The following is a 27107-nucleotide window of genomic DNA, read 5'->3' as shown; positions in this document are numbered from 1 at the left end:
AAATACGCTAACCAAAATGAAGTTAGGGCTATTTCTATGGGAATACAGAACACAAAGCAAAACATGCTGTATGGCCGTGCCTTGAGTAACATTTTTATTCAAGTCTAGCAACTAAATAAAGAAAAAAGTATAGACTTAGGGGAAGGCAGGCAGGGAGTGAGGTGTCTGTACAGCTGGATATTTGCTACCTTTTCCATCTCTACATTTTTACTGCCTTCCAGTGCTCTAAGTCACTAAGCAGCTACAACAATCTGCCCCTCCCAGTAGCACATGGCTCAGGTATGCCAAATCCTAGGGTCTGTTCTAGTTCCAGATATTAACATATACTTCAAAGTAATAAAGTACAGGCTGGGCATGGTGGCTGACACCTGTGGTCCCAGCACTCTGGGGGCAGAATCAGAGGCAGGAAGATCACTTGAGGCCAGGAGTTTAAGATCAGCCTGGGTAACATGGTGAAGCCCTGTCTCTGTATTTAAAATAAATAAATAAATAAAAACTCAAAAAAAGGTAATAAGGTACAGAATATATAAGACAAGTGAAAATTTTACTGTTAATTAAGTCAATTTTAGAAACACAAAGAAACGCTTCATAAAACTGGACAAAAAGCAGTAAGCAATATAAAATTTATTCTCAATTTTCAAGTTACAATCTAATCATTTCTTTCATCATTTACAAGGGGAAAAATCTAGATGGACCTTCTCTGTCTGCCATTATAGGAAAAGCATGTTAGATAGCCTCCAAGTTTTACCTTGCAAGTTCCTTTGGTTTAAACTTCCACCATGTGTCTGGTTCCCGAAAAAGGACTTTATATTTATGTTTCTGAGACTACATACAAAAAAGACAAAAACAATTTAAAATAGGTATTTCCAAGAAATTAAAATTGTTTCCAAACTTATGTTAAACGTAAAAGATTATCTAATCTTGATGAGTGTGTTAAATTGGCAAAATATACAATCTCTTTAACTCAGCAATTAAATTCTAGAAATTTATGCTACTGATGCTTATATAAGAGCATTTATTTACATAATATATACATTAGATATATGCCAGGATAGCCAGCTCTCCACTATTTGTAACAGCAAAAGAGTACAAATAACTATGTGGCTATTAATATACAACTGACAAAATAAGTGAAGGTATAACCACAAGATGAAAATACTACATAGTAATTTTTTAAATTCTACATGTGTTAATGACAGAATGTTCTTAAAAAATGTTAAGAAAGGAAGATAAGGAATTTTTGGCCGGGCATGGTGGCTCACACCTGTAATCCCAACAGTTTGGGAGGCTGAGGTGGGTGGATCACTGGAGGTCAGGAGGTCGAGACCAGCAAGGCCAACATAGCGAAACCCTGCCTCTGCTAAAAATACAAAAATTAGCCAAACATGGTGGCACATGCCTATAGTCCCAGCAACTCAGGAGGCTGAGGCAGGAGAATTGCTTGAACCCAAGAGGTCGAGGTTGCAGCAAGGTGAGATTGCACCACTGCACTCCAGCCTGGGCAACAAAGTGAGACTCTGTCTCAAAAAAAATAATAATAATAATTTTCTCTTAAAAAATTATTTACACATTAGTACATACATAGTAGGCTTCTGAAAAGATTGTCAAAAATACCACTAAAAGCATTTTCCTCTAGGGAAGAGCACTTCCGGCATTCTTTTTTATACTTTGAGTATTTATCATACTCATGTATAACTTTAATAATTTTTTGTTTTTTGGACACAGAGTTTTGCTCTTGTCGTCCCAGCTGGAGTGCAATGGCGCAATCTCAGCTCACTGCAACCACTGCCTCCTGCGTTCCGAAGATTCTCCTACTTCAGCGTCCCGAGTAGTGAGGATTACAGGAACCCACCACCATACCCAGCTACTTTTGTATTTTTAGTAGAGATGACATTTCGCCATGTTAGCGAGGCTGGTCTCCAACTCCTGACTCAGGCGATCCACCAGCCTTGGCCTCCCCAAGTGCTGGGATTACAGGCATGAGCCACCATGCCCGGACAATAGCAGCTCATTATATTTTTCAAAGTTCTATTTTGGCTATAACAGGCAAACCCTATGCTTGGGCAATAAAGCTATACCCTCTCTTCTACTCCAGAATAAGTGAGTACCTAACTCAGCTTTTTAATAAATTACAGATGGTTAACTTTCTGAAAGAGGTGACATCAAACAAAGATGGGCAAAAAAGAACAAGCAGGGAAAGAGGATTAGGTATAGATCAGGTAAAGTGAAAGGGTTTAGATATTAAAAGAAATCTGGCAAATTCAGAGAAAATAGCTGAGTTTACAGAATGCTGAATTTTGCAGAATAGCAAAATTTCAAAAGAAATTTGGGAAAAGCAAAGGACCAACAAATTTTGATTCTGCCAAGTATGAGGAAAAGGAAATAAATATATATAACATATGTACACATAAAAAAATAAAATTATAATTTAGTACCACTACCTTTTCATAAAAGACCCCAAAAAGCAAAACAATCTTAGAGTTCAAAAATTGAATTTCAGAATTTAAAAATTAAATGTATTTACCTTTATGGAAAAACTCATCTAAATGTCCTATTTTCCTCATCTTGCTGAAGACCAAAGAAAGCTCAGGTACAGACTATCCAAGATTCTGAGATTCTTCAGCACTTGAGATTCATTTTTATAACTAATGATTCCCAATTATTTCATACAAACTTATAAACTTATGATAACTTACGGTACTAACCAAAGCAACATATGGTTTCATTTCCCAAGCCTGTAGGTTTGTATTATCTATAATTATAGGAGATATCTTCTTCTCAAATGCTTCTTTGGCTGAAAAACACAACAGAAAATTAAAAATCATTTTTTAAATAACAGTATTAAGTATTATGATTTTCAAAAAATCTAATCTTTTTATAGTTTGAAAAATACAGATGTGCTAATTTTACTCACTGTTCAACTTCTAAATATCCCTTTGAGGACAAAAAATTAAGTATAGGCCGTGCATAGTGGCTCGCACCTGTAATCCCAGCACTTTAGGAGACCAAGGCAGGTGGATCACAAGATCAAGAGATCGAGACCATCCTGGTCAACATGGTGAAACCCTGTCTGTACTAAAAATACCAAAATTAACAGGGCGTGGTGGTGCACACCTGCAGTCTCAGCTACTCAGGAGACTGAGTCAGGAGAATCGCTTGAACCAGGGAGGCAGAGTTTGTAGTGAACCGAGATCACACCACTGTACTCCAGCCTGGCGACAGAGTGAGACTCCGACAAAAAAAAAAAGACACAAGGCCACACACAGTGGCTCAAACCTGTAATCCTAGCACTTTTGGAGGCTGAGACAGATGGATCACAAGGTCAGGAGTTCGAGACCAGCCTGGCCAACACAGTGAAACCCCATCTCTACTAAAAATAGAAAAATTAGCTGGATGTGGTGGCAGGCACATGCCTGTAGTCCCAGCTACTCAGGAGGCTGAGGCAGGAGAATCACTTGAACTCAGGAGGTAGAGGTCACAGTGAGCCAAGACGACACTCCAGCCCGGCTGACACAGTGAGATTCTCTAAAAAAAAAAAAAAAAAAAAACCCACACATTAAGACTGTCAAGCAACAGAGAAAGAACTTGAGTAGAAAAATTAAAATCAAACTATAGTCTGGAGTTTAGTTAATAAACTGATTTCTTAGTTTTGGCAAACATATCCTAGTTACATAAGATATTAACATGAAGGATAAATGATTGAAGTGTATACAGAGGCTCTCCATAGTATCTCTGCAACTTTTCCATAAATCTAAAATTTTTCAAAAATAAAGTTTAAAAACAAACACAAATGGACAAATATATATACACACAAGATATCATGATCTAAAATAAAGAAAACATTTTAATACACTGTTGCACAAGAGATTTTCTTATAAAATTACCTTTTTTCCAAAGGAATTAGACCATACAGGAAGTTAATGATGTAGCACAACAAGTAAGTCTTATAAGTAATTTATTTGGAAGTTTTCAAATTTCTGCCCAGTCTCTAACAACTCACTAATGAAGAAACAAAGGACCAATTTAAAAACAGGCAAAGGAGGCTGGGCACGATAGTTCATACCTATGATCCCAGCACTTTGGGAGGCTGAGGCAGGTGGAACATTTGAGGTCAGGAGCTTGAGACCAACCTGGCCAACATAGTGAAACTGCATCTCTACCAAAAATAAAAAATTAGCCAGGTGTGGTATCGCACACCTGTAATCCCAACTATTCGGGCGGCTGAGGAACGAGAATCACTTGAACCCAGGAGGCAGAGGTTGCAATTAGCCAAGATTGTGCCACTGCACTCCAGCCTGAGTGACAGAACAAGTATGAATAGACGTTTCTGCAGAGAAGATATACAAATGGACAATAAACACAAAAAGATGTTCCACATCATTAACCATCAGAAAAAGGCAAATTGAAGCCACAATGAGATATCACTTCACATCTACCAGAATAGCGATAATCAAAGAAACAGACAATAACAAGTGTTGGTGAGGAAATGGAAAAGCTGAAACCCTCATAAATTACTGGAGAAAACATAAAAAGGTGTGATTGCTTTGGAAAACAGTATGGCAGTTCCTAAAAAGGTTGTACATAGACATCTGTGTTTACAGCAGCATCGTTCATAATAGCCAAAAAGTGAAAACAACTCAAATGTCTATTAACTGATGAATAGATTAATAAAATGCGAAACATCCAGAAAATTGAATATTATCCATAAAAATGAATGAAATACATGCTACAACATGGATGAAGCTTGAAAACATTATGCTAATTCAAAGAAGCCAATCACAAAAGTCCAGAATAGGCAAATTATCTATAGGGACAAAACAGACTGGGGAGAAGTGACGAGTGACAGCTAATAGGTACAGAATCTTTCTGAGATGATAAAAATGTTTTAAAATTTAGTGTGTTCTAAAAGTTGCAGCAAAGCCAAGTTAAATTGAGTGTGTTGACAAATGCACACCCTGAATATTAAGTTCTAAAAACCACTGAATTGTACTATTTAATTGGGTGATTTGCACAGCACATGAGTTTTGTCTTAACAGTTTTAAAATGGAATTCTATTAACATATATTACTGTTGCTGTTATAAGGGCATGCTGAACCATGCTAACATTGTGGGGATTTTTTGGGGTTTTTTGTGGGTTTTTTTTTGAGACAGAGTCTCGCTCTGTCACTCAGGATTGGAGTGCAGTGATAGGATTTTGGCTCACTGCAACCTCCACCTTCCAGGTTCAAGCGATTCTCCTGCCTCAGCCTCTCAAGTAGCTGGGATTACAGGAATGTACTACCATGCCCAGTTATTTCTTTGATTTTTAGTACAGATTAGGTTACGCCACGTTGGCCAGGCTGGTCTCGAACTCCTGACCTCAGGTGATCCACCCGCCTCGGCCTCCCAAGGTGCTGCGATTACAGGCATGAGCCACCACGCCTGGCCAATGCTAACACTTTTTATCTTCATTTAACTTTCACAACAATCCTGGGAGGTAAGTATTATTATTCCCTTTTACAAAGGAGGCACCGGGCCTTGGAAAGTATAAATAACTTGCATAAGATTGTACAGCTAGTAACTGGTGAATTCAAGGGTGAGCTTCATGACCAAATCATACTGCCTCCTTTGGTTTTAGGTCTGTTGGTATTTTCATATTCCTTAATTCTTACTTTAATCTTTAGTTCAACAAAGAATATAAAAAATTTAACAATGTCTGAAGATGGCAAACCCAAGAAGCACCTTTACAGTACACTTATCATAAAAGACTGAGCACTAGGCGCAGTGGCTCACGCCTGTAATCCAGGCACTTTGGGAGGCTGAGGTGGGTGGATTATGAAGTCAAGAGATTGAGACCATCCTGGCTAACACAGTGAAACCCCGTCTCTACTAAAAATATAAAAATTAGCTAGGCATGGTGGCACGTGCCTGTAGTCCCAGCTACTAGGGAGGCTGAGGCAGGAGAATCGCTTGAACCCAGGAGGCAGAGGTTGCAATAAGCCGAGATCACGCCCCTGCACTCCAGCCTGGCAACAGAGTGAGACTCCATCTGAAAAATTTAAAAAAAGAAGGCCGGGTGCGATGGCTCAAGCCTGTAATCCCAGCACTTTGGGAGGCCGAGGCGGGTGGATCACGAGGTCAAGAGATCGAGACCATCCTGGTCAACGTGGTGAAACCCCGTCTCTACTAAAAATACAAAAAAAAATTAGCTGGGCATGGTGGTGCGTGCCCGTAATCCCAGCTACTCAGGAGCCTGAGGCAGGAGAATTGCCTGAACCCAGGAGGCGGAGGTTGCGGTGAGCCGAGATGGCGCCATTGCACTCCAGCCTGGGTAACAAGAGCGAAACTCCGTCTCAAAAAAAAAAAAAAGAAAAAAAAAAAAAAATTTAAAAAAAGAAAAGAAAGAAAAAAAAAACTGAGGAAAATATAGTTCCTATATCTTGGTAAGATTCTCCATAGGACTGGGTGCAGTCGCTCACACCTATAATCCCAGCACTTTGGGAGGCCAAGGCAGGCAGATCACATCAGGTCGGGAGTTCAAGACCAGCCTGACCACCAAGATTACATGACTGCACTACAGCCTGAGCACAGAGCGAGACTCCCTCTCAGGGAAAAAAAAAAAAAAAAAGCACTAAGCGAATTTAGCTGGGCATAATGGCTCACTTCTGTAAACTCAAAACTTTGTGAGGCCAAGACAGGCAGACTGCTTGAGCCCAGGAGTTCAAGACCAGCCTGGACAAAAAGTGAGATCCCGTCTCTACAAAAAATACAAAAATTAGCCAGGCATGGTGGCACACATCTGTGGTCCCAGCTACTCAGGAGGCTAAGGTGGAAGGGTTACCTGGACCCAAAAGTCGAGCCTGCAGTGAGCCAAGATCATCCCATTGTACTCTAGCCTATGCAACAGGGTGAGACCTTGTCTCAAAAAACAAAAACAAACATACAAACAAATACTAAGTGAATTTTTTCTTTATATCATGCATAACATTACTCAGAATCCGATTATCTGTTCTTACCACGATTCTGGTTCCATTCATGTGCTTCTCCTAAGTACTTTACATCAAACTGGTACTGTCCATTTATATAAAAATAATCATCAGTACTAAGAATGACTCCACTTGGATTATCCTCTTGCAAAGTCCTGTGAAAGATAAATGAAATAATTTTCATTATCTTTTCTCCTAAATTTTCTCTCCTAAGTTTTCCAAAGTCATAAACCAAATAAATTATTCAAGTACTATCACTTTGCAGATCACCTAAGGCCAGGAGTTCAAGACCAGCCTGGCCAACCTGGTGAAACCCCATATCTCTCCTAAAAATACAAAAATTAACCAGTTGTGATGGCATGCACCTATAGCCCCAGTTACTAGGGAGGCTGAGGCATGAGAATTGCTAGAACCTGGGAGGCAGAGGTTGCAGTGAGCTGAGATTGTGCCACTGTACTCCAGCCTGGGTGACAGAGTGAGACTCTGTCTCAAAAAAAAATAAATAAATAAAACAGTAAAAATCAGTCTGGGCAACATATCGAGAACCCATCTACACAAAACACACAAAAATTAGCCAACTGTCATAGTGTGCGCCTACAGTCCAGCTACTTGGGAAGCTAAGGTGGGAGGATCACTTGTGTCCAGGAGGTTTAGGTTACAGTGAGCCAAGATTGCACCCACTTTAGCGTGGGTGACAGAGTGAGACCTTCTCTCAAAAAAAAAAAAAAAAAAATTAAATACAAATAGATAAATAAAAGAGTAAACATATTGTAGTACTCAAACAAGTCACATTGAAAATACTCTAAGTTTAATTCCCCAAAAATCTGATCTAAGCCAGGTCTATTTTGCTTTATATAAATTATTATTCAGAAACTTGTTTTTAATGTTATGAAGACATTTTATCCTTAACTATAAAATCTTTAACTATAAAGGTTTGAAGATTAACAAATTTTTAATTACCCTTTTCTGAAACTATATGTCCATTTCTGTAGCATCTATTAAGTGCCAGACACTGTTTTAAGCACTGAGCATGCATCAATGAACAAAAAAAGACAAAAATGCTTATACTCACGGAGCTTACATACTAGTGAATGCTCATTTGATCACAATTTCTATGTTTATTCTCTTCTTTTTTTAGCTTTCCCTTCTCTGACACTTCTTTTTTACCATTAAACATGTGTATATCTCAGCTATCATTAAAAATTCTAACTAGGCTGGGTATGATAGCTCATGCCTGTAATCCCAGCACTTTGGAAGGCCAAGGTGGGAGGACTGCTTAAGCCCGAGATTTTGAGACCAGCCTAGGCAAGATGGCAAGACTCTGTCTCTACAAAAAATTTTAAAATGAGCTGGGTGTGGTGGCCCATACCTGTAGTCCCAGCTACTCGGGAGGCTAAGGCAGGAGGATTGCTTGAGCCTAGGAATTCAAGGTAACAATGAGCTATGATCATGCCACTGCACTCCAGCCTGGGTGACAAAGCAAGATCTTGTCTCTTAAAAAAGAAAAAAAACAGTTAGAGCCCAGCCTGGCAAACACGGTGAAACCCCGTGTTTACTAAAAATATAAAAATTAGCTAGGCATGGCAGCAGGTGCCTATAATCCAAACTACTCAGGAGACTGAGACTAGAGAATCTCATGAATCTGGGGAGAGGAGGTTGCAATAAGCCAAGATAGCACAGTTTGCACAACAGCCTGGGCAACAGAGTGAGACTCTGTCCAAATTTAAAAAAAAAAAAAAAAAAAAAATTGTAACTACACTTTGGGACCCTTTTCAACTACTACCCAACTTCTCTCCTTCCCTTAACTCCTTCATTACAGCTTGCTAAACCCTTTTGTCTTCAACCCTCACAGGACAACAAAATTGGTTCTCAGATACCCATTCATGATCTTATTTCCAATAAATTCAAAAGTCTTTTTGCATCCATCGTTTTCCTTGGGTTTGAATACTGAACCATTCTCTCCAAGACAACCCAGGTTCTATGTCTGAACACTATCCCAGTTATTTCTCTATCTTCATTCAAAAAATATTAAGTTTCTACCTTGTGACAAGCACATTTTTCTTTACCCACATTCTAACTGTAGCTGCCTCTAATTCTAAAAAACCCTGAAACCTAGTTCTTCAAATTTGTCTCACAGCTCAGCTGCCTTCCACGGTTCTACCTTTCAGTCTAATCTCTTTCATGAAACATACTGCCATGACTGACTGTAACATTTATAATATTAAATTGTTTTATTATTGTTAAGTCAGTTAGAAAAGCCTACATGTCTACTGAAAAATATGCCTATAAGTGTTATCAGAATATGTGGAAATTTACTGGCAGATAAACCCAGACACAGAAAAGATATGCAAAAAAAAAACTAAAAATAAGTTAATAACAGACATTCTCCAATTATCTATGCATATTCAATAAGACTAGAATAGATATATCCAGGATCAAATAGGAGACCCAACTAAGAATATCAGAAGGCAAACAGTTAAAATTTGGAAGAAGATGGAAAAAAAAGAACTAGCAAATAAAACAGATTAGGTGTAAATCTTCTGGAATTTAAAGGTTAAGCAGGGATGGAGAGGGACTAAGAAAATAATGCTCTTTAAGGAATGCCACTGAAACCATAAAAAAACTGCCTCTACCACTGACTCCTATCTTCCAGATCAAGGCACTCACAGCCTACCTTAACTACAGAAGGAATAAAGGTATATATATGAGATAAAATAACTGATGGTACTTTATTTCAGAATAGAAAAGTCCCTGAAAACTTGAAGTTCTCTGATTACCAGTCATCATCCTATACTCCCTTCCTTCAAATCACACATTTCTAAAAGTATTATTTAACAACATTCTATAATCTTGAATTTCCAACTACCAGTAGAATTCATGTATTTAAGACTTCCATTCCATGAAATCAAGATCAATTATATCTCTTTTACTCTATGATTAAAGCTGAACTCATCTTTCTCCCACTCAAATTAGATCTCTTCCACTGCTTCAATAGCTCACAATCTTGGAATCGTCTTTAATTTTTTCTTCTGTCTTTCAAAGAGATATTTCAAGATGAAGGAATTCAATTTAAAAAAAAAAAAACTTACAGAGAAAATAGTGTTATTAGCCACACAGAGTTAGAAAAATTGAGTAAAAAGAAAACATTTTAGGGGTTACTAAAGATCTCTACTAAGAAAGCATTTTGCATATTTAGTTACACTTGTGTTCAAATTCAGACATTATTTTTTAAAAACCCAATTAAACCTCATACCTTGCCAAAAAAGATTTTCCAGATCCCGGAAGCCCTCTGAGAAGAACAAGAACTAGTCCAACATAAGATGTCTTCTTTCTTACAACCTGAGAAACTGGGGTTTCTTGTACTTGATAAGGGCTTGTTCCATCTTTATTTCTCCATACTTTTGTTGGGGAAGTGTGAGAAATAACTGAGGGTGGAAATGTATAGTTGACAGATCTCCAGTGTGCAGCTGTGGTTACAACAGGAGTTACAAAGCCATGGTTTCCTTGGAAGAGGTCAAAGGCAGGAATCATTGGATTCCATATCGGTGGAGGTGGAGGAGGAGGCAACAGTAAGGGGAGAGGAGCAAGTACTGGGCAGTAACTTACATCTTTCCCCTTAGTTGGCAGTTCAGGATGTTTGTGTGGCTTGAAGTTGAACCCTTCGGAAGGTAGAAACATATCAGAGACTGGAGTAGATTTCTGATCCCCACCCGTACCTGATAAATCAAGCCCTGAAGGGTTTAGAGAAGTCTGAGGTTCACTGGCATCCAAATCTACAGGGGCTTGAGAGAACTGAGCCTCAACACACTCAGATTCTAAAAGTTCTTTCTGTTTTTGATTGAGACTGCTACCTCCCATGATGGAGTCACTTGTTACATTTAAAGAACTACTAAGAAGAGAATCTTCTGGGTGGTTACCTTCCAAAGCCAATGTGTTATCCTTTATAAAACATCTGGACTCATTCAAAACTGAATGCGAAGGTAATGGATTTAAACTTAACGTAGAGGCAGAATTCTCTAAATTTTCACTGTTTAAATTCATATTTTGTGTAGAAAAAATAGGAGTCATACTACTGGAATCAGAATTTACAAACTCACTCGGGTCATTAAAACTATTAACATCTTGCGAAGGCAAAAGTGAGTATACTTGGTCATCAGGAGAAGAGTTCAATTTCTCAAAAGCATTCTGTATTAAGGAATCCAGGTCTTCAGTTAGCTGCATGTCCAAAAATGAATCCATTTTTGAATCTTCACTCTCTTCTTCAGGACGTTTTTCCATTATTTCACTTTCTGCTGCACCTACTTGGCTCTCAGAAGCAACAAAACTTTGTAAAGATGATTCTTCTGTCTTCGTATCAGTGGCAGATAATTCTAATAGACAATCCATAGCATTTTCAACTGTACAACAACAAGAACAACAACAACAACAAAAATATAGACAGAGAAAACAGATTTAATAATTTTATTAAAATCCAACTAGAATTACACTGGACTTTGCACTGAACAGAATACAAATGTATAATACTCAAGTTATTTTTTAAAAATTAATATTTTACTAACATACCAAAGTCTGTAGCAGCAAAAAGTCTGAATGATGGAGACATACAATCCTGTTCTTTCAGGAAAACAGTAATAAACCAAGCTAATAAAGTATCATCAAATAAATATTATTTGCTGAATTTATTGAATAAGTATATAAATATAAATATCTGTAATCAGCTGTATCAGGCTTATTTATAAAAGTCCTAAAGCCTGTTGACTAGTTTAACAAATACTTACCTATTGCATGTACTTTTAAATATTATTTTATGTATTCTCTCAGTAAATCTAATTTATTTACATTATCCACACTATGAATTTCACTTAATACAAAGAATATTTATGAGCACGTAATGCAAAAAAAAAAATCTTTAATATGCTCAAAGAATTTTGCGGTCTGAGATTAAAAACAATTATATTACAGACAATTACATTGTAATATAATACAGATTAAATAATGCACGCTTTGGGCCAGGCGTTGTAACTCACGCCTGTAATCTCAGCACTTTGGGAGGCCAAGGCAGGTGGATCACCTGAGATCAGAAGTTAGAGACCAGCCTAGCCAACATGGTAAAACCCTGTCTCTACTAAAAATACAAAAATTAGCTGAGTATAATGGCAGTGCATGCTTGTAATCCCAGCTACTTGGGAAGCTGAGGTGGGAGAATCTCTTGAACCTGGGAGGCAGAGGTTGTAGTGAGCGGAGAACATGCCACTGCACTCCAGCCTGGGCGACAGAGTGAGACTCCCTCTCAAAAAAAAAAAAAAAATTAAAAAATAAAATAAATAAATAATGCACACTTCTGATAATGAACAAATGCCATAGAAGCATAAAGGAGAATAAGAAAATATTTCACATAAGGTGACATTTAAACTAGAACTTGAAGATTAAAAAGTAACTTGCCAGAGAAAAAAGGGTAAACCCAGGCTTGGCTCTCCTTAGAAGGAGGCTGATTGGGTGAAATTGGAGAGTCCTGTATATCATGCTAAGAAATATTAATTTTATTTTCTAAGGAATTTGAAGGAAACTACCAGTCATAGCATTTGAGCTAGAAGTTTTATACACATCACCTCACTGACTCCTCAAAAATACTACCATGTGGTATATTATTCCTAACAGATGAAGAAATGAAGTTAAAAAGTACATTAACTTGGCCCAAGTCACATAGTTAAGTGACAGAGCCAGTACTGGTGTGTCTGACTCCAATGCTGAGCTCTTTCTGTTATAACACAAATAGAGAGCCATTACAAATTTTAATGCCAGGTGTGGTAGCTCATGCCTATAATCCTAACATTTTGGGAGGCTGAAGTGGGTAGATCTCTTGAGCCTAAGAGTTCAAGACCAGCCTGTGCAACATGAAAAAACTCTGTCTCTACAAAAATTAGCCAATGTGGTAGTATGTGTGTATAGTCCCAGCAAAAAGGGAGGCTAAGGTAGGAGGATCGCTTCATCCCAGGAGGTCAAGGCTACTTGAGTGAAATGATTACTGCACTCCATCCTGGGCAACTGAGTGAGGCCCTGTCCCAAACAAAAAAAACAAACAAACAAACAAAAAAAAGAATTTTAAGCATTTGAAGTTTGGAGGTAGGGGTTGTGTAGTTTGTGTTTTGTCTTGCTGTTTTAAGAAAGATGAGTCTGGAAACCGCACAGCAGAGTGGGTAACAGCTCTAGTCTGGAGTCAGAACACCAACGTTTAAATCTCTACTGCTGGCTATGACACTTTCAACAAGTTAACTTCCCTAAACCTCAATTTTCTCATTTGTAATATGGGGATAATAAAAGCACCTACCTCATAGCTTGTTGTGGGGATTAAATGAGATAATCCATGAAAAAGTGCTGTGTACAAGAACTGGCACCTAGTAAGCACCCAATTAATGTTCCCTTAAGAAGAAAAACAAAGACGGATTGGAGGGGGCAAGCCTGGCAGAGACCAATTAGGAGATCATAGCAATACTACAAAGGACAAAAACCCCAAAAATGGAAAAAAACAAAAGGAGGGAAAAGAGGGGCGGGGAGGGAGAAAAAAAGACAGCAAGCATAAGGAGTATTTCTATGAATAAAATCTATGTTAACAGTAAAAACAGAAAAGATCAACTAAAAACTTAATGTGTATGTAATGAAAAATTACACTAAGTAAAAGTAAATTAAAGATCAAGATGGATAGGTAGTTGTCACATTTTTTAAAAAAGCCCTTATACAGATTATTGAAAAAAATTTAAATCATGGTATAAAAAATTTTTTTCAATAAATGAACAATTTACACAAGAATACAAGAATCAACAATCATGTATAAAAATGTTCAACATTCCTCTTTATTAAAAAAACACAAATTAAGAAAAGATGCAATTTTATTCCTATTAAAATCTTAAAACATGAGCCAGGTGCAGTGGCTCACGCCTGTAATCCTAACACTTTGGGAGGCCGAGGCAGGTGGCTCACTTGAGGTCAGGAGTTCGAGACCAGCCTGGCCAACATGGTGAAACCCCATCTCTACCAAAAATTCAAAAAACAAATTCGCCGGGCATGGTGGCAGATGCCTGTAATCCAGCCTTAGGCAGGAGAATCACTTGAACCCAGGAGGGGGAGGTTACAGTGAGCCAAGATGGCACCACTGCACTCTAGCCTGGGCAACGAAAGCAAAACTCCATCTCAAAAAAACAAAAAAAAGTCTTAAAACACTACTACACAATGTTGAAAAGGCTGAGGTGAAACCACTACATTTACGAAATGCTGGTGGAATTACAAATAGGCACACCTCATTGGTAGGCAATTCAACAGTATGCTTCCAAGAGCTAAAGCAGTTCTTAACCTGTGACGCAAGAAAATAAAACTTTGGAACTAAGAAGAAAGCCAAAAGAAAGAAAAATATATTTTTACCAAGATGTTCTCTGCAATATTAATTATTCATGGAAAACATAGATATAATTAAACTACAGCACAACAACTCAGTAGAATATTAGAAACCCATTAAAAATAATTGCAGCAACATAGAAAAAATGCTTATGTCAAGTTAAAAACACATAATACAAAATTCCTCTACTCAAATATCAATTGCTTATGAACAAGGTATATGGAAGACTCTGGAAAACAGAAATAAGTTTTTTAGTTATGGTACAGGGTGATGTGAATTTCTTGTAATTCCTCATTGCTGTATTAGTTTATATGCAACAATTAAATTTTAAACAAATCAAAATTAGGAAATACTGAAGTAACTTACAAAACTCTATATACTATCATTTCTGAGCATCATGCACTGCTGACAACTGGTTTTCTGCATACATAACTGGATAAGATATGTTCACATCACAAATCACACGATGACTGAAACGGGACGTTTATAACACATTAACAAAACTTCCCAAATCCAGAATAATTTTATCTTATACTAATCATGGCCAGTAATAATACTAGGTATCAACATTTAATTTACTCATCTAGTCAACTTATATAAATTCCCTTCTGTCTATAAACATACTTCTCAACAATGTATGACAAGTTATTAATAGCCTACCATACTGAAGACTTTACCAAGAACAAAAAAAAAAAACAAAACTCAATTCTCACCAAAAAAAAGTCCTATGAGGTGCATACTGTTATTTTTCTCACTAACAGAGGAAAACTGAGACTAAGAGAGTTTAAGTGGCAGAGCTGGAAATCCAACCCACGTTTCTTGACACCAAAGCCGATATTTTGAAATTATACTACTCTGCTAGCCTCAACTCTTAAATCAGCTCTTATTTCCATAATTACAATTACCTAATCGCTTAATAAATATTTACTCAGCTCCTATAATGGGTCAGTTGCTATTTTATGGGCTGAGGATACAGGAGTAAAACAAAGTTTTTAAAAACTCTGTCTTTATGGAGCTTACATTCTAGGACAGTGGTTCTCAACCAGGTACAATTTTTGCCTCCCAGGGAACAAATGACAATATATGGAGACATTTTTTATTGTCATAACTGGGTGGTAAGAAGCTATTGGCATCTAGTGGGTACAGGCCAGGAATGCTGCTAAACACCTTACAATGCACAGGAGAGCCACTGAAAACAAAGGATTATGCAGTCTAAAGTGTCAGTAGTGCCAGTCTTTTCCAGAGTAAAGATGAAAGAGATAGTATATGATATCTACACAAATACCTTACATCTAGAACTGGACATTTCTTAAGAGCAGAGACCATGTTTTATTCTTCATATCCCAAATACCAAACTCAAATACCAACCTTAGTAACTTGCCAACAGCGGATGATGAACAAAATAGAAATAAGACATTTTTCTGTATTACCATTAATAATGGCATAGTACACAAAGTCTTCTTATAAGATGGAAAGGGTTCAAACTAAACTTTTTCTCACCTTTGAAATCACATTCAGAAAGCATCAAATACACTACATCAGGATCCAGATCAGAAAATATCTCTGAGATACTGGTGAAGAGTTCTTCCTGATCAACTTTTGTCTCACCCATGGAAGGAAGAGTAGTGGTTGGCTCCTCACGACTAGCAACACTGGATACGACAACTTCCTTAGGGTTTGCAGTCTTCCGAAAAGGATTTCCCCCAAGATTTTTCCTTCTCCTTGGCATTCTGACTTCCAAAACTAAAATGTTTCCCTTTTCTTAGTTAAGATGTTTGATATTTAAGTCATAATTCAAACAAAACAGGGTTAAATATCTTGCACAATCCAGCAGTAAAAAGACCTAAAATAGAAAGCAATTAAAAACACTCAGACTATATATATTTCCATTTCTAAAATCGGAATGACATCTTTATTTAACTCTAAGAAAGTACCACCAACTCTAACAGCAGAGCTAAAAAGTAGTCAATTTCTCTCTCTCCAAAATATTCAGGTTTTGCCAGGATTGAACATGTTAAAAATGAAGATGTTAACAATAATATATTTCAGAAGTGAATACACTGTTTCAATACTATTACTTCATTTTTAAAAACATGAAACAGTCTTCATAAATAAAACTAGAATTCATACTGAACACCTATACTCAGATGTCCAACAGGCATCATAAATTTAACATGTCCAAAACAACTCCTCATCACCCCCTTCAAACATGCTTTTCCCAGTCTTTCCCATCTCAGCACAACTGTATCCTTCCAATGACTGAGGCCAAAATCTTGGAATAATCCTTGACTCCTCTCATCCCACATCCAACTGGTGAGCCAATTTTGTCAGTGTGACTCCCAAAACATATCCAGAATACTATCATTCCTCACTGCCTCCATTGCTACTACCCTAGACTTAGCTACCACAGCCTCCTGCCTGAATTACTGTAAGTCTCCTCTCTCTCAGCTTCCACCCTTGCCCCTTCAGTCTAGCACCAAAGCCAGAGTAACTCAATTAAACCACAGGTTGAATCATGCCTCTCTTCCACTAAACTATCTGCTAGCTCCCTAATTCAGGATAAAAGCCAGAGCCCTTAAAATGGCCCATAACCTGAACACTTGTTACCTCTGTACCATCCTCTTTCCCTTAGCCACACTAAGCCTCCTCACTCTTCTTCAAACACACCAGCAATGCTCTCCCCTAAGAACCTTTATACCTTGGTTCCCTCTACTGAGCCACTTTTCTCCAAGTATTTCCGTATCACCTTCTTACCATTATTCAAATGTTACCTTCTCAGGTCCTCGGTGTCCCAACAACATTTATCCCACTTTCCTACTTGAATTTTCTCCATAGGACTTACTGTCTTCTTACATAACATATGTTTTATATATGTATTGTATTTACCACCCATATTCCAATAAAGTGTAAGCTCCACAAGGGCAGGGACTCATATCTGGAATACAACTACAGACAGTCTACTGGTTTTCTCTGCTTGAATATATCTAATAAACATTTCAAACTTAACATATCCAAAACTAAATGTCTAATATTTTTCCCAAAATCTGCTCTAATCATTGGGTCTGACAACTGTCATCTTTCACTCATATTCTAACCTCCTACCTGTTCTCCCTGCTTGCACCTTATCCCCATATTGTCTATTTTCAATATATCAGCCTGACTGAGCTTTATACAATGTAAAAAGGTTCTGCTCTAAACTCCTCTAAGTTCTCAACATCACTCAAGAGAAAAAGCTAAAGTTCTTACAATGGCCTATCTCCCTGCTAGCCCTTGATATACTCTTCCTCAAGATATCTGAACAGCTAACTCCTATACGCCTTCAAATTTTTGTTCAAGTGTCACATTCAATGGTTTATCTCTTGATTATCCAACTGAAAATCATATACCCTACTCCCTCTGCTCCAATCTCCCCTTTGCTGCTAACCATTGCCCTTGTCATCTTCTATTATATTATAAAATTTACCTTTTAATTAAATTTGTATCATAGCTCTCTCCACCTTCCAGAACTGCACTGTCAATATGGCAGCCACCAGCAACATGTTCCTATTTAAATTTAAATTAATTACAAGTAAATAAACGTACATTTATATATTAATATCAGACATAAGTAGAATTCAGAGCAAAGAAAATTTTCAGAGACAAAGAAGGGCACTATGTAATGATAAAAGATCAAGCCATCAAAAAGATACACCAGGCTGGGTGCAGTGGCTCACACCTATAATCCCAGCATTTTGGGAGGTTGAGTTGGGTAGATCACCTGAAGTCAGGAGTTGGAGACCAGCCTGGCCAACGTGGTGAAACCCAGTCTCTGCTAATAATACAAAAAATTAGCCAGGCGTGGTGGCATGTGCCTGTAATCCCAGCTATTCAGGAGGCTGAGACAGGAGAATCACTTGAACCTGGGAGGCAGAGGTTGCAGTGAGCCAAGATCGCAACACTACACTCCAGCCTGGGCAACAAGAGCAAAATTCCGTCTCAAAACAAACAAACAAAAAAGATACAGCAACCTTGGTCAGGTTCAGTGTCTTGAGCCCATAATCCCGGCAAGTTGGACATTGGGCAGGAGGATCACTTGAGTCCAGGAGTCTAAGGCCGAACTGGTCAAAATGGCAAAACTCTGTCTCTACTAAAAATTGGCCGGGTGTGGTGGCTCACGCCTGGAATCCCAGGACTTTGGGAGGCCAAGGCAGATGGATCTCCTGAAGTCAGGCGTTCAAGACCAGCCTGGTCAACATGGTGAAACCTCATCTCTACTAAATATACAAAAATTAGCCAGGCGTGGTGGTGAGTGCCTGTTATATCAACTACTTGGGAGACTGAGGCAGGAGACTGCAACCCAGGAGTTGGAGGTTGCAGCGAGCCGAGATCGGGCCACTGCACTCCAACCTGGGCAACAGAGCAAGGCTCCATCTCAAAGAAAAAAAAGGGAGCAGGGCATGGTGATGCACACCTGTAGTCCTAGCTACTTGAGAGGCTGAGGCAAGAAAATCGCTTGAACCCAGGAAGCAGAGGACGCAGTGAGCCAAGATCACGCCACTGCACTGCAGCCTGGACAACAGAGTGAGACTCTGTCTCAAAAAAAAAAAAAAAAAGGCCAGGCACAGTGGTTCACGCCTGTAATACCAGCACTTTAGGAGGTTGGGTGGGGGGACAGATCACCTGAGGTCGAGAGTTCAAAACCAGCCTGACCAACATGGAGAAACCCTGACTCTACTAAAAATACAAAATTAGCCAGGCGTGGTGGTGCATGCCTGTAATCCCAGCTATTGGGAAGGCTGACACAGGAGAACCGCTTGAACCTGGAAGGCGGAAGTTGCGGTAAGCCGAGATTGCACCATTGCACTCCAGCCTGGGCAACAAGAACAAAACTCTGTCTCAAATAAATAAATAAATAAAAATTAAAAGATACAGCAACCCTAAATGTATATGCACTAAACAGCGCTACAAAACAAGTGAAGCTAAAACTGAAAGGAGAAGTAGACAAATTCACAATTATAGTTGAAGACTTCAACACCACTCTATCAACAATGAACAGAATAACTAGACAGGAAATCAGCAAAGATATACAACTCAACAACACCAATAATTAAGGATCTAATCAACTCACAGAACAGTCCACCCAACAACAGCAGAATATACATTCTTTTCAAGTATTAACAGAACACATACCAAGATAGATCTAGGCTAAAAACAAACCACAACAAATTTAAAAGAAATGAAATCACACAGGTATGTTCTCCAACCACAATGGAATCAAACTAGAAATCAGGCCAGGAGCGGTGGCTCACACCTGTAATCCCAGCAATTTGGCAGGCCGAGGAAGGTGGATCACCTGAGGTCAGGAGTTTGAGACCAGGCTGGCCAACATGGCAAAACTCTGTCTCTACTGAAAGTACAAAAATCAGCTGGGTGTGGTGGCAGGCACCTGTAATCCCAGCACCTTGGGAGGCTGCAGTGAGCAGGCCACTCCGAGCTCAGGAGTTCAAGACCGGCCTGGGCAACATGGACAAACCCTGTCTCAGTAAATACAAAAATTAGCTGGGTGCGGTAGCTCACGCCTGTAATCCCAGCACTTTGGGAGGCTGAGGCAGGTAGATCACCTGAGGTCAGGAGTTTGAGACCAGCCTGGCCAACATAGTGAAACCCTGTCTCTACTAATAATATGAAAATTAGCCAGGTATAGTGGTGCATGTCTATAATCCCAGCTATTCAGGAGACTGACGCAGGATAATTGCTTGAACCCAGGAGGCAGAGGCTGCAATGTGCCAAAATCAAGCCATTGCACTCCAGTCTAGGCGACCAGAGCAAGACTCTTGTCTTTTAAAAAAAGAGCAGGCCGAGCACGGTGGCTTACACCTGTAATCCCATCACTCTGGCCGAGGTGGCTGGATCACCTGAGGTCAGGAGTTTGAAACCACTCTGACCAACACGATGAAATCCCATCTCGACTGAAAAAACAAAAATGAGCCGGGCATGGTGGTACACGCCAATAGTACCAGCTACTTGGGAGGCTGAGGCAAGAGAATCATTTGAACCCAGGAGGCAGAAGTTGCAGTGAACCAACCATCATGTCACTGCTCTTCGGCCTGGGCAACAGAGTGAGACTCTGTCTGAAAAAAACAAAAAGAGAAATTGGAAATAATAAATAGTAGATAACAATTAAATTAGAAACAGAGAAACAAAGAGAAAATTCAATGAAATAAATTGCTGGTTCACCAAAATGATGAATAAAATTGAAAGACCTCTAGCAAGACTGACAAAGAAAAAGGAAGACACAAATTATCAATACCAGGAATGAAAAAGGAATATTACTACAGACTTTCCAGAGATCAAAAGGCCAATAAACTATGAACACACAAAAGTTTGAGAATTTATATGAAAGGGACCATTGCCTCAAAAACCACAAACTATCACAACTCATCCAATAAGACATAGATAAAATCACTACAATTTGTAAGGAAATTTAATTCATAATTTTAAGACTCCCAAAAAAAAAAAATTTCCAGGGCCAAATAGCTTGAATGGAAAATTCTAACATTTTTTAGGAAAAATGAACAGTAATCCTACATAATCTTTTCCAGAAAACAAGAAAACACTTCCAATCCATTGTATGATGGTAGTATTATCCTGATACCAAAAGCAGACAAAGCCAGTACAAAAAAACTACAGACCAATACTCCTCATGACTACAGACACAAAAATCCTTAACAAAACACCAGCAAATAAAATTCAGCAACATATATTTATTTTGTTCTTTTGATTTTTGACACAGGTTCTTGCTCTATCACCCAGGCTGGAATGCAGCAGATATAATTGTTTTTATATATTGCTGAATTTTGGCAGGGCATAGTAGTTCACACCTACAATCCCAGAACTTTGGGAGACTGAATTGGGAGGATCACTTGAGCCCAGGAGTTCAGGACCAGCCTGGGCAACACAGTGAGACCCCATCTCTACAAAAAAAACTAGCCAAGGATGGTGGTCCACGTCTGTGGTCCCAGGTACTGGGGGGCAGGGTGAGGTGAAAGGATCACTTACGCCCAAGTGGTCAAGGCTGCAGTGAGGTATGATCACACCACTACACTCCAGCCTGAGCAACAGTGAGACTCTGTCTCAAAAAAAAAGATTATATACCATAATGAAATGGGGTTTATTCCAGGAAGGCAGCGCTAGTTCCACATTCAAAAATTACTATAATCTACCATCTTAACGGGTAAAAAAAACCATATCAATCAATGCAGAATATGATAAAATTCAACACCATTTATGGTAACTATCAGAAAAATAGGAACAGAGAACAAAAATATCCTCAACCTGATAAGAACACCTACAAAAACCTACAGCTAACATTATATTTAGCAGTGAAATACTAAATGTTTTCCTCCTAACACCAGGAAAAAAGCAAGATGTCTACTCTCACCAATTTCGTTCAAAATAATGCTGGAAGTTCTAGCTCATAAAATAAGAGAAAAAAGAAAATAAAACGCATACAGACTAGAGAAGAAATAAAACTGTCTCCATTTGGAGATAACATGGTTATCTGTATCAACAGAAAATCCCAAGGAATCTACAAAGTCTCCAACAAGAAAGTGAGTTTAACAAGGGTGCAAGATACAAGATAAACTTATAAAAGCAACCGTATTTATACATACTAGCAAAAAAACACATGGACACTGAAATTAAAGAAACAATACCCTTCACAATTGCTCAAAAAAAAAAAAAAGAGAAATACACTAAGTCCTCACTTAATTTCATCAATAGGATCTTGTAAACGACAACCTTTTTTTTTTTTTTTGAGACAAAGTCTCGCTCTGTTGCCCAGGCTGGAGTCCAATAGTGTGATCTCGGCTCACTACAACCTCCACCTCATGGGTTCAAGCGATTCTCCTGCCTCAACCCTCCTGAGTAGCTGGGATTATAGCTACTCAGGTACACCAAATGATGGCAAGACTTAAGAAACTATATCACTTATAGTTGCTGATGGGAATATAAAATGATACAGTCACTCTGAAAAATATTTTGCAGTTGCTTAAAAAATGAAATATGCAACTACCATACAACTCAGCAACTAAACTTTTGGGCATTTATCCCTGAGGACTGAAAAATTATATTCATCTAAAAACCTGTACACAAATGTTTATAGCAGCTTTACTCATAATAACCAAAAACGAAACAACTCATGACCTCCAATAGATAAACGGTTAAACAAACTATAGTACATCCATTCCATGAAATACTACTCAGCAATGAAAACATATTATTGATGCATACAACAACCTGGGTGAAATTCCAGAGTATTACGCTGTGTACAAAAAACCAGTCCTGGCCAGGCACGGTAGCTCACGCCTGTAATCCCACCACTTTGGGAGCCGAGGCAGGTGGATTACCTGAGGAGTTCACCACCAGCCTGGGCAACACAGTGAAACCCTGTCTCTACCAAAAATACAAAAAAAAAAAAAAAAAAAAATCCTGAAATACCACAGGGAAAAAAAAAAATTAGCCAGGCATAGCGATATGCGCCTATACTCCCAGCTATTCAGGAGGCTGAGGCAGGAGAATTGCTTGAACCCAGGAGGTGGAGGTTGCAGTGAGCCGAGATCGTGCCACTGCACTCCAGCCTGGGCGACAAGAGTGAGACTCCGTCTGGGGGAAAAAAAAAAAAAAAGCCAGTCCTGGCCAAGCACAGTGGGCACACCTATAATCCCAGCACTTTGGGAGGCCGAGGCAGGCAGATCACGAGATCAGGAGATCAAGATCATCCCAGCCAACATGGTGAAACCCTGTCTCTGCTAAAAATATAAAAATTAGCTGGGTGTGGTGGTGTGTGCCTATAGTCCCAGCTACTCGGGAGTCTGAGGCAGGAGAATCACTTGAACCCGGGAGGCGGAAGCTGCAGTGAGCCTAGATCACACCATTGCACTCAAGCCTGGGCAACAAGGCAATACTCTGTCTCCAAAAAAAAAAAACAGAAAACAAAAAAAAGCCAGTCCTAGCCAGGAGCAGTGGCTCACACCTGTAATCTCAGCACTTTGGGAGGCCGGAGTGGGTGGATCACCTGAGGTCAGGAGTTCGAGCCCAGCCTGGCCAACATGGTGAAACCTCATCTCTACTAAAAATACAAAAATTAGCTGAGCATGGCATGGTGGTGTGCACTTGTAATCCCAGTTACTTGGGAGGCTCAGGCAGGAGAATCAGTTAGAATTCGGAGGGCAGAGGTTGCAATAAGCTGTGATCATGCCATTGCACTCCAGCCGGGGGCGACAGAGTGAGACTCTGTCTCAAAAAAAAAAAAAAAAAAAGCCAGTCCTAAAAGGTTATATATATATTTTTTTGCAATGGAGTCTTGCTCTTGTCACCCATGCTGGAGTGCAGAGGCACAATCTCGGCTCATTGCCACCTCCGCTTCCTGGGTTCAAGCCATTCTCCCGCCTCAGTCTCCAGAAGAGCTGGGATTACAGGCACCTGCCATCGCGCCTGGCTAATTTTTGTATTTTTAGTAGAGATATGGTTTCACCAGGTTAGACCGGCTGGTCTCAAACTACTGACCTCAGGTGATCCACCTGCTTCGGCCCCCCAAAGTGCTGGGATTACAGGCATGAGCCATGGCACCCGTCCACAACATTCTTTAAGTGACTAAATTATAGAAACGCAGAACAGATTGGTGGCACCAAGGCTAAAAATAGGGGATGGGAGAGGGAGGAAGAAGGAGTATGGCTACATAAGGGCAATTTCACAGATCCTTGGGATAACAGAATGTTCTCTATCTTGACTATATTAACAACAATATCCTGCTTGCCACGTTGTATTGTTTTTATCCCTTCTCTAAGTAAACATCTAACTTGTATTATTTTGGATTTTTTTTTTTTTTTAAAGAGAGACAGAGTCTCACTGCAACCTCCACCTCTGAAGTTCAAGCGATTCTCCTGCCTCAGCCTCCAGAGTAGCTAGATCTACCCTGGAGTGTGCAGGCAGGGTGGCTCACACCTGTAATCCCAACACTTTGGGAGGCCAAGTTGGGCAGATCATTTGAGGCCAGAGTTCAAGATCAGCCTGGGCAACATGGTAAAACCTGGTCTCTACTTAAAATACAAAACAATCAGCTGGGCATGGTAGCACACACCTGTAATCTCGGCTACTCCAGAGGCTGAGAAATGAAAATCAAGATTACACCACTGCACTCCAGTCTGGGCAACAGAGCAAGATTGTCTCAAAAAAAAATTAAAGGTAAATCATCATGGACTTGCCTCTATATTTCCTCCAACTTGCAAGCTATATATCCCTTTCATTCCCTTTTTTTCACTGTGTCTATTTGTATGAAAGAGATCTAAACATATAGGCAGTTTTAGTGTCCAAACAATGTTTAGTGTATTAAAGAAAATTCTGATGTATAAAAAGATATATAGGCTGGGCACAGTGGCTCACACCTGTAATACCAGCATGTTTAATTTTTTAGTGTCACCCAGCTAATTTTAGTTTTTTTGTTTTATAAATTTTATATTACTACAACCTTGCTTTGAAGTTTTTTGTTCTCCTTTTAATAAGGACACATGTTCTTTTCAAGCAGTTTTTAAAAATTCAGGATGAACGTGAAATCTACAAACAGCAACGATATGAACAAACAATCTCTAATAGTATTACAACAATGGTCAATACTGCCGTTATTTGCCTGTGGTTTTCCCAAATAAAAATAAATAAACACTGCCATTAAAGTAGATATACAAATAAACACTTCAGAAAAAATAAACCTTCCAGGGCAGACACAGTGGCTCACACCTCTAATCCCACGATTTTGGGAGGCCGAGGCAGAAGGATCATTTGAGCTCAGGAATTCAAGACCATCCTGGGAAACACAGCAAGAGCCTATCTCTAATAAATAAGTAAACAAAAAATAAAAAACCTTCCCACTGAAAACCACATCATCAATACTAAAAAAACACCATTAATGTGAATTACAGGACAAAAAAAAATTTTTTTAATAAAAATGAAGGAAAAAAAAAAAAACCACCATATCAGGCCAAGCGCAGTGGCTTATACCTAAAATCTCAGCACTTTGGGAGGCTGAGGCAGGAGGATCACTTGAGGTCAGGAGTTCAAGACCAGCTGAGGCCGGGCACAGTGGTTCATGCCAGTAATCCCAGCACTTTGAGAGGCCAAGGCAGGCAGATCATGAGGTCAGGAGTTCAAGACCAGACTGGCCAACATGGTGAAACCCTGTCTCTACTAAAAAATACAAAAATCAGCTTGGCATGGTGGCTCATGCCTGTAATCCCAACTACTTGGGAGGCTGAGGTAGGAGAATTGCTTGAACTGGTACCAAGGAGGTGGAGGTTGCAGTGAGCCGAGATTGTGCCAATGCACTCCAGCCTGGGCTATGGAGTGAGATTCCATCTCAAAAAAAAAAAAAAAAAAAAGACCAGCCTGGCCAACATGGTGAATCACCATCTCTACTAAAAACAATTAGCCAAGTATGGTGGCACACACTTGTAATCCCAACTACTCAGGAGGCTGAGGTTGGAGAATCACTTTAACACGGGACACAGAGGCTACAGTGAGCCAAGATTGCACCACTGCACTCCAGCCTGTGTGACAGAATGAGACTGCGTCTCAAACAAATAAAAAATAACAACAATAAAAATAAAAGCGCCATTATTTTTCAAGATACACAATTTTATTACAGATTTTTTAAAAAAACAAAATGCAATATACTAAAAATCCCAAACTTTACTATTGATATTAATCCTGAGGCCAAGCACAGGTGGCTTATCCTTGTAATCCCAGAACTTTGGGAGGTCAAGGTGGGCAAATTACTTGAGCCCAGTAGTCCAAGACCAGCCAGAACAACATGATAAAACCCATCACTACAAAAAAAAAAAAAAAAAACAATTAGCTGGGCATAATGGTGTACACCTGTAGTCCTAGCTACTTAGGAGGATAAGGTGAGAGGATCACATAAGCCAAGAAGTCGAGGCCTCAGTGAACCATGAGCATGCCACTGTACTCCAGCCTGGGCAATAGAGCAAGACCCTGACTCATAGCAAAAAGTTAAAAAAAAAAAAAGATAATTAATTCCAAGTTTGCTATGCTACCATACACAAATCAAGAAACTTAAAAGGGCCAGGTGCAGTGGCTCACGCCTGTAATCCCAGCACTTTGGGAGGCCGAGGCGGGTGGATCATGAGGTCAAGAGATCGAGACCATCCTGGTCAACATAGTGAAACCCCGTCTCTACTAAAACTACAAAAAATTAGCTGGGCATGGTAGCACACGCCTGTAATCCCAGCTACTCAGGAGGCTGAAGCAGGAGAATTGCCTGAACCCAGGAGGCGGAGGTTGTGGTGAGCCAAGATCGCGCCATTGCACTCCAGCCTGGGTAACAAGAGCAAAACTCCGTCTCAAAAATAAAGGAACTTAAAAAAAAATTAAATATTTAGAAATATTGCACTGGACATGGTGGCTCATGCCTATATTCCCAGCACTTTGGGAGGCCGCAGCAGGTGCATCACCTGAGGACAGGAGTTCAAGACCTGCCTGGCCAAAATGGTGAAACACCATCTCTACTAAAGATACAAAAAATAGCTGGCCACGGTGGCACATGACTGTAGTTCCAGCTACTCGAGAGGCTGAGGCATGAGAATCTCTTGAACCCAGGAGGCTGAAATCTTGCCACTGCAATGCAGCCCGGGCAACACAAGACTGTCTCCAAAAAAAAAAAAATTATATATATATATATATATATATATATATATATATAT

General features: G+C 39.3%; 1 protein-coding gene across 4 annotated transcripts in view; it reads right to left on the bottom strand.

Annotated features, from left to right (window-relative positions):
* N4BP2 (NEDD4 binding protein 2) overlaps window positions 1-27107 on the bottom strand; it is an 87682-nt gene that overhangs the window by 42847 nt on the left and 17728 nt on the right. The window contains exons 3-8 of one of the 4 annotated variants that reach the window (XM_032273993.1): window positions 17819-17898; window positions 15856-16198; window positions 10219-11362; window positions 6996-7120; window positions 2706-2794; window positions 749-825 (exon numbers count right to left, since the gene is read on the bottom strand). In XM_032273993.1, coding sequence (XP_032129884.1) covers window positions 749-825; window positions 2706-2794; window positions 6996-7120; window positions 10219-11362; window positions 15856-16084 — 1664 coding nt within the window. In that variant the 5' untranslated portion in view covers window positions 16085-16198; window positions 17819-17898. Of the gene's footprint in view, window positions 1-748; window positions 826-2705; window positions 2795-6995; window positions 7121-10218; window positions 11363-13293; window positions 13386-15855; window positions 16199-17818; window positions 17899-27107 lie in introns of those variants that run through there. The other 3 variants (XM_032273996.1, XM_032273994.1, XM_032273995.1) reach the window with 3 other exon arrangements.

Source organism: Sapajus apella, unplaced genomic scaffold (assembly GCF_009761245.1).
Source record: "Sapajus apella isolate SASKATOON/1434 unplaced genomic scaffold, GSC_monkey_1.0 scaffold5, whole genome shotgun sequence".
Classification (NCBI taxonomy): domain Eukaryota; kingdom Metazoa; phylum Chordata; class Mammalia; order Primates; family Cebidae; genus Sapajus; species Sapajus apella.
The sequence above is the reverse complement of the archived record's forward strand: the minus strand, read 5'-3'. Positions and strand labels throughout refer to the sequence as shown.